The following is an 8,671-nucleotide window of genomic DNA, read 5'->3' on the forward strand; positions in this document are numbered from 1 at the left end:
TTTTTTTTTTTGTAAAAAAAAAATCCTGACTGAGTATCTCATTCTACATTGCTTGCAAGTATTGCTTTCAAACTGTCATTCTCTCTTGCAATCAAACACACGCAATAACAGCCCTCACACTTCTTTGCTTCTAGCTTGGGCTGCGTTACCCCTCGTACAAGAACAAGCTGCAAGAAAGGGTAGCCAGCTAGTGTCCTCCATGACAAGTTGGCGTATTTAAGCAAGAAAATGTTTCTTCCTTTAAGGAAAAGGGCAGGAAATTTAAGTTCATCTTGGCGAATACTTGGACAGAAAATGGAAAGTGACACAACTTTTTCCATGTTATAAAATGGCTCTTGTAGTTTCTCAAACAAGATTCCTTATATGACTGTCATGAATACTCATGATCCAGAACTTCAAGAAATAAGCCACAATTATTATATCCAAACCAAACTGCTCCCTTTATAATACTAATATCAATCAAATGAAAATGTAATAAGTTTAGGCAAGAAAGAGACCATTCAGCTATAAAAGAAGTTAGAACTAACTATGACTTACCATGCAAATGCAAAGAATCATTTAGTTCATTCAGATGCCACACTTTATTCTTCGGCCAATGAAATCAAACAGGGATGCTGCCAACCCATCGGTTTAACTTTTAGCATAATCATTTTCGTTTTTATCATTATTTGGTTTCTGGGAGTTTGGTGCCTGCCAAGTAGTACATTCTATGACGTCACCTAATAGTGAAGAACCACCAAGCTGTACATCTGGTGTCTCAATTTCAGTGGAGGAATGCCAAAAAGATACATTGCCATTTGTCACTTATCAGTTCCCACATTGGCTGTTAAATGTTAAATCAGAAAAGATTGTGACTCCATAATTTCTGTGCTGATTATTTCTAGTTTTTTCCGCATTTGGGAGAAAAGGGGTGTTGAGTGTCGACCGTGGCAGTGTCATGATAGCTACAAGTTAACATAATCATGACGAAAAAAGAGCACTGGTTTGTTGCTAACGCTAAGATTAAATGGTGGTCAGCAGGAAATAAATAGAGTGAAGGATCAAAAAGGCTGGTAAAGGTACACCGTCGACTCGATGTTCCTTAAACCAAATCCTACGGTTCCCCTGAGATGCTGCAGCTACCCCTTCCTATAACAATAATTGTGTAATTGTCAACTCCTTATAATATGAACACTTGATCAGAAATATCATATCTGTCAGGCCTGAAACTAAAGCCGATGATATGCTTCGTCTGACTCACATTATAGGTGGCTGCTTCGTCTGACTCGTATTATAGGTGGCCATCTCCTGTCACGGCCTATGTTTTCATACTATGATTACTTTTATGTCTGTAGTAAAGTACCCTTAGACAGAGACTTGGTTTATGGTGGTTGGCTGGGTCTGACTTCACTAAGCCTGTTACATTGGATGGACTTCTTGCTTCTAAAAAAGGGCAGATCCATCACTTCAGATTTATATTGTTCAACAGAAAACTTTCTGAATGGTCGTGATGTTGTTGCTTACTTGAGATCCCAAGCATATATCCTTGGTCGTTCTTGGAAGTTGGAACTTGAAACAAGCTCAGAGTTTGTCTCAGCTGTTGAGCAAGATTACAAGTTTGATTGATTGTGTTGTTCTTAGCACTAATCTACGCCAAAAAAATTGTAGAAACCGATCTCAAACAATGAGAACAAGAGCCCCCTGCTGGTACTTGAAACCGGTTGATTCAATCTTAGTTGTCAATCAGGGTTCTTTCTATCCACATTTAATGACTAAGACTAAATTGCAATCACAGAGATAGAGATTTAATAAAACACAACTCTAATCTCTTTTAGCATACTATTAAAATGTTCATTGTGCATTTGAATAGCTACAATATATTTTTCTACATATACATGGCAGGGAAAGGTGAGGGAAGTAACAGTTCATCAAGACTGAGAAAGCCCCAACCTCTTCTGTTATCTCCTGCACCATTATTCACGTACCCCACCTTGAGGACAAGATTGAGGCATCCAAGTACACAGCATGTGACTCATCAATGACAGATTCTAGACGCGTCAGCAATAAGCCAATAATATACATGCCCTGGCTCCTCGATGGAAAACAATGCCTACAAATGTACCTTTCGTTGCCCAGCGAGATGATGTATTTCTTACGTCTCTTTTCTGACCTTTGTTCATATTAAAGATTCTTGATTTTTCCTGCGTGTTTTTAAAAGATGCATGGTTCGTTAACCCAAGGAAGCCAGGCACCGATGGATGTCACTCTTGGTACCTATCTGTAAAATTACAGACATGAAAGGACACATGTTAAGACTAAGGAAACCAGCTTTTGCAGGACTGCTAAATAGTAGAGTCTAAAATTTATACGTAAGATATTTAAAACAATAATAATCAAAGCTAAAATAAAAGCCTTGAAACAAATTCTGAACCGAGATTCGATGGAGTAAATTACTGAAGGATATATGGCATAAAATGATTATGATCTTTTAGAAAGTTCCAGTACAACTTCCAAAGTTATTAAATTGCCATGATGAGGTTAAGAGTGATTGTAATCACATTCATTATGCCCTACAATACACTCATAATGGTGCCCAACACGAGACAGACACCAAGCTGAAAACAGCAGAGCAATACAACCATAGGTATCACTACCTCTACCAGAACTGGCTATAATTTAAGTATCAGTGGTAGTACCTCAACTTAAAAGTTGAGTATTCCATTGCAATTACAAAGAATTCCACATTATGCATTGCAATTAAAATAACAAAAATATATATTAACAGAAGTACATGCATTATTCAAATATTAAAGTTACGTAAATATTGGCATCAACAAACTATTTTTGGACCAAAATGAAAGGAAAATTGTATGGAGTTTATACATCTGCCTCAGCAGATGATAGACAAGAATGCTTTACAGTGATTGGCATCAAACATTTCATGCCGGAATGTGGATCAAAATTGAACTATGTGCAATTGAACACAAGGAAACAACAGCAGGAAATACCTTATCAAGAGTGCTTTTTGATGTTCTCTGATAAAAACCCGGCAGGGGTGTAGCTTTAAAATTAAGGCTCTGCCTTAATTTTTTGATCTCTGCATCTCTGTTATCCTGTGTCAACCATATAGTGTGAGCAAAGCCCATTGTCTAAATTAGGTACTGATATGCCAGTAATTATATTCTCCAGAGTGATGACATTTTCTCTCTCTTAGAATCTGACAACCAAAGTACCCGTCAGATTTCTATCTTATATTATGCTTGATTAATTATGAGAGTTTATGAGCATGTGCAGCCATGTCTAGTTGATTACAATAATGAAAAGACCTGTCCTCACAAATGAAAATTAATGATACCTTTGATTTTTTCTGAGGATATTTTCTCTCTGCTTCTCTACCATTGGGTTTTCCTTCCAATTTCTTGGAAAACTGAAATGAAGAATATGAGATGCTGAGATTCTAACCATAGACAGACAATGCACTCAATGTCAAGAAAAATTGTGTATGTGATACAAAAGGTTAGAGCAAGGAGTCTTCAATGCATACCTCCTTTCTCCTTTCTTCCCTTTCATCAGTTTTCAAGCCAAAATAAGATGGAGCAGCCTTAGCATTCTTTTTCTCCATACCACTAACTCTAGGAGACCTGTCACGAATCAACCAATGCAACAATTAAGAATTTTTCAAGATGATGGATGCTTTTAGACACATGCATAACTTCTGCTTATAAGTATTGATGGATAATATTTTAAGAATAATCCCCATTTCCTCAGAAAGAAGGGGAATAATTGAGAATACGAATTTAAATTAAGGCAAGTTCATGCAGACTTGCAAATTTAAGGCCATAAAGAGGCTAATTGTACTTGAAGTATCAGTTTCCTAACAAGAATATTCATTTAAAGTGATATGGTCCAATTGGTTAAATATCGGTTATCCAACTAAAAACTAGTTAATGCTTGCTTTGCCAAGTGGACCTTGTGACATGTGGAAATCCACTTGGACCTCCTGCCCCACAGTGCATGTTTTTTTGCTGGTTTGAAGACTCAACGTGGTAGTATGCATGGGATCCATTTCTGGTGTTTTACACTTGTTAATCTCAAAAGAACAAGTGTTGTTATGTTAATCTTCTGATGTAATTGCTTGTTTAAGTTCTGTTTGTAATATAGTGCGTGTAAGCTGTTGTTAAGTCTCTGTTTTTAGTGCTCCATAACAGAGCACATATTAAATGAAAGACCATCTGTTGTTTATCTGTTGTTTCTTTTTTTTTTTTTTCACAACAGTTAATTCCTGCAATCCCCACTACACCCCCGACTCTTTTTTTGCCTTTTGTTCTTTCAGCTCATAAAGGAAAGATGCAGAGAAGGAGGGAGGGAGGAAAACAGGATTGACAGAAATGACGAAACTTGGTGATGATATGACGATCAATACTCCAGTTAGAAAAGAAGAAACATAACTGATAGAAGAAAAACTAGGGTGCGCGGCGTCGGGTTTGCCGTTTCGGTGCGGTTTAACCAAAAACCGACCAAAATTATTACAATATAACCGACCAAACCGCATATAATGTATATGTCGGTTTCGGTCGGTTACAACCCAACCGACCGTCGCACAGTCCTAGGAGGGGGGGGGGGGAGAATTTCGTTAGGTGCGGACTCAGGTGGGGGAATCAGGTGGGGACTCGCGGGAGGAGAGGGGAATTTCGTTAGGTCGGTGGACTCGGGTGGGGGGGGAATCAGGTCAGGACTCGGGAGGGGGGAAGCAGTGAGGTCGCGGGGAGGGGGCCTGGGTTCCTCAGTTTTTCGGTCGGTTCGGGGGAAAGGAGTCCCTCCGACGACCGAGCCGATCAACCGCGAGACCGATTGGAACAACCGACGGTGGTGGTCGGTTGGGCGGTCCCAACCGACCGTCTCACAGTCCTAAGAAAAACAACTTAGCACAAGCCTCTTACCTTTCAAATATGCACTTTTACAAAAATAACTATGGAACAATATCTCTCTTTCAAACTCCCTTCAATTATGAGCAAATACTGTGACACTTTCAGCTATGAGGATTGATTAACTTCAAATATGAGCTAATCCGCTAAACAATAACTAGAAGTAGCACTTAAGAAGTGAAGTCGAAGACGAAAGTGACAATCAATTCTAACAGGTCTATGGCTAATATACTAAATTGCCTAAGACCTAAAATCAGTGCATCCTCCGTAGGATATTTGAGTTCTAACATGCTCAATGATTGCTTTTTCATATTTTCCACAGTCATTACCCGATTAATGTTAGTTTTGAAAGTGGAAATAGTGTAAGCTTCAGAAAATAGGTCCACTGTTAATGTGATAGATGATAGCAGATACCTAGCTATCCAAAGTAGAAAAAGATGGCAAATACCTATATATTGTCCATATCCAACATCAAATCTATATCAGGACTCAACTAGCCAGCAAATTTACAGATGCAAAGTATGCATTATATGCAGTTGTCAGCTGAAGTCCTTAAAGTCAAAACCTTACCCTCCATTCTCCTTTTGGGGAGTCATCAAAGTGGAAACTCTTGGTTCTCTCCCCTTCGCAGGCACCTACCAGAGAAAAATGGAAAGAAAAGTTCCACGAATGTAAATTTTTGTAGAAAATAGAGATGTCAGGTAGACCTTATGGATTGAAATGATAACACAATAACCTGTTTCAGTGCTGCAGATTGTTCCTGACTGGAAGGTTTCAATTGGCGATAATTACTCTGAAATGTCTTAAACGCTCGTTTGACAATGTCCTTATCCCCCATTTTTTCCATAATTAAAGATTTTCTTGTTGCAGGAAGGGAAGCCAGTCCAGAACCTGAGGGACCCAAACTAAGGGACATGTGCAAGGATCTAGGAATCACTTTCTTGCGTTCTCCCATGGAAGGAATCTTGGTCTTTGGTAAAGAATAAGATGAAGTAGTCTTTGTTTTTGATGGAGTTCTAGATGCAGACAATGTAGTAGGAGTTGATGTTGGCTTTGATGCTCTAGGCGTAGAAAATTGTGGTGTTTTAGTCACAGGGGATGCGGGTTTCTTCTTTATCCTTGTCTCATTTCTCTCCTTATTTGCTGGTGTAATCTAGACAAGCAAAATGAGATAAGAAGGCATCAAATGCCAGAATTGGAAGATATACACAACAAGTTCAATGTAGTCAGGCTTTCCGTATAATAAATCAGATCAAAAATATGAACTCACCTTATCAGATTTTGCCGAATGACCCAACTTTAGGTTCTTATGTTTGATCTTTGGAGTGTCTTTTATGTCTTTTTCTGAGTTCTGTGGTAACTCCTTTTCATCTTGAGACCCCTTGGGAAGAGTTTCCACTCCTTTTACCCAAACGGCTTCTTCTGGGGCGGTTTCTTCCGATTTGATTAACTTTGGACTTTCCACTGTGCTATCCATTTCCTCTTTCTCTTGACTTTCTACTCTGCTATCTATTTTCTCTATCACTTGACTCTCCACTCTGCTATCTATTTCCTCTTTCACCCCCTCAACTGATGAGTTTTGACATTTGATGGCAATTTCAGGCTCCTTATTGTGCTCATCAAAGTGGGTGTCACTCACCTCACTTACCCCGTTAGTTTCTTGCTTATCTCCTTCATTGGAGCACTGACCATTAGATTTACCAACTAGATCTCCACAATTCTGATCATCTGAGTTAAAGGGTTTACTTTCCATTGGCTTCTCCTGAGCCAGTAGCTCAGTTTTTCTTGCAGCAATCTTCCTGTAATGTTCTTCAAAGTAAGCCTTTTTCTTAGCAACTGATCCGGGAGTTGCACACTTCTCAACCTCCTCCAAGTACTTATTTGGCGAGAAAGATGACCATTTCTCCCAAGAAAGCGAATCATTCTCAAATCTACCAAACGAGACTGACACTTCGAGAGCAGGATTTGAAGAAACCATCTCCCCAATCTATTTACATGACATAAAAAACCAAAATTGAAGCATATTCTGGAGCAACAAACAGAATGACAACTCATAGCAACACCCAAAAACGAAAAAAGCAGCAATTATGAAGTGCATATTCAATCAACAATCTAAGACAAATAAATTAAATTCGAGAAACAATAATGGAAGGTGAATTAAAAACAAATGGGCCAACTTTTTCCCAGATCGAAAGGACAAAACTCGTGTACCTTAACTTCTTTATTCGAAGCATCTACTATTGATTCACCCATTAAATTCTCAAAAGACCAGGGGACTGGAACTTGAATTACCACAAAGCTACCGCATCAAGACACAAACTTTAAGCACAGAATCGCCTGGCAGCTGGCATGGGCAGCCTCATTAATCCATTGGATCACACACTGAAAAGACCCAAAGAATAAGCAATTCGGAATAAAGACAAAAAGAAGCCTTGAAAAATGGTACCAAATGTAAGAACTAAGAAGAAAAGAATAATGGGGGCACGTGCTCGTGTCTGCATAATTGAGTTCTTACACTTCCTACTATTATCAAAATCGCCTTTTCATGGTAAAATGGCAATCTTTGTCTGTTTCTTGTACTTGTGGAAAGTCTCAAATAATAAACTCAATTATCAAAAAAACAAAAACAGAGAAGAAAAGGCAATCAAAAGTGAAGATAACCCATATATTACATTTCAAAGATGATTTTAACTTTGGGACTTTCTGATTAGTGCATGATTACTATTTCAAGTGGAAGAAAAAGTTGAAAAAAGAGAAAAGAGTTGTTTTAAGGTACTGTGTGAGAGTGGAGATATGACAATTTGGTTAAAAGATTAGTTGGACCAGTAATGAGATTGAACAAAAAAGAAATGTTGGGAACATTGAGTAAGCAAAAGGGCAGATGCAACAACAAATCTCGACAAATTTTTAATGATAATACGTACCAACGAAAATTTGCAGTCAAAATTTCATAGGAAGAGTGATGAGAGATGAGGGTTGAAAAATGAAATAGTAGATGGGTAAGGCAGGGCCCACATTGGAAAGTGGTGAAGTAAAGTGGGAAGGGAGTGCTTGTGAGAAACCGGCAAGTTGACAGGTTTGCTTTGCTTGCTGAATTAAATATCAAGTCTGCCTTAGGACAGTTGTGGTTGTGATATGTGGACCCTTTGATTCCATTTGTTGAACTAAAACGATCTGTGCCACACCCACTCTCACTCTACCACATTATTGTCAATTGACAAAGAAAGGAACAAAATGACATCAAACGGTTCCAATCTTCCATTTCACTTTGCTATTTCTACTCACAGAACTCATTTCCAGAGAGAAGAAATGGTTGACACTGATAGAGCAGAAAAGGAGCCAAAAACACACAGATGACAGCGTTCCTGTCAGTTTTGGACACATCCAATAATTTGGGTCTTGTGGGCTCTGTCGCAGATCCTTTTAACTTGCCTTGTTTTTTCCTCGTCTGATGCCTCTTAAGCTACTCAATCTCCTGTCAAAAGATGAAAAAACAAATATCAATTCTACATAAAACATCACTGTCTAAAATCAACTATATATTACTTGTGTTTGCTTTTGGAAATTCACATCACAGTTCCACAAACTCTCCTATTCCTAAAACCTCATCAAAAGGAGGTCAGCATGAGCATCGGTTCCCTCTTTCTTCAACTATTCCTAGGCCTAGCTCTTCTAACGGGACTGGCTGAACCAGACCCTGACCCACTTCAAGATTTTTGCGTTGCAGATGCAAAATCCCCTTTCTTTCTCAACGGCGCAGCCTGTCT

At 38.7% G+C, this 8,671-nt stretch overlaps 1 protein-coding gene across 1 annotated transcript; it reads right to left on the reverse strand.

The window, feature by feature from the left end:
* Positions 1 to 2,296: 2,296 nt before the first annotated feature.
* LOC110423468 (neurofilament heavy protein) lies at positions 2,297 to 7,393 on the reverse strand. The gene is given in 8 exon segments (XM_021437682.2): positions 2,297 to 2,981; positions 2,984 to 3,092; positions 3,335 to 3,406; positions 3,524 to 3,620; positions 5,475 to 5,539; positions 5,641 to 6,057; positions 6,175 to 6,891; positions 7,116 to 7,393. Coding segments are annotated over 8 exon segments (1,554 nt in total). The 5' UTR covers positions 7,158 to 7,393; the 3' UTR covers positions 2,297 to 2,946.
* Between the last annotated feature and the right edge of the window lie 1,278 nt (positions 7,394 to 8,671).

Source organism: Theobroma umbraticum, unplaced genomic scaffold (assembly GCF_002168275.2).
Source record: "Theobroma umbraticum cultivar Fairchild unplaced genomic scaffold, ASM216827v3 scaffold_20.0, whole genome shotgun sequence".
NCBI lineage: Eukaryota > Viridiplantae > Streptophyta > Magnoliopsida > Malvales > Malvaceae > Theobroma > Theobroma umbraticum.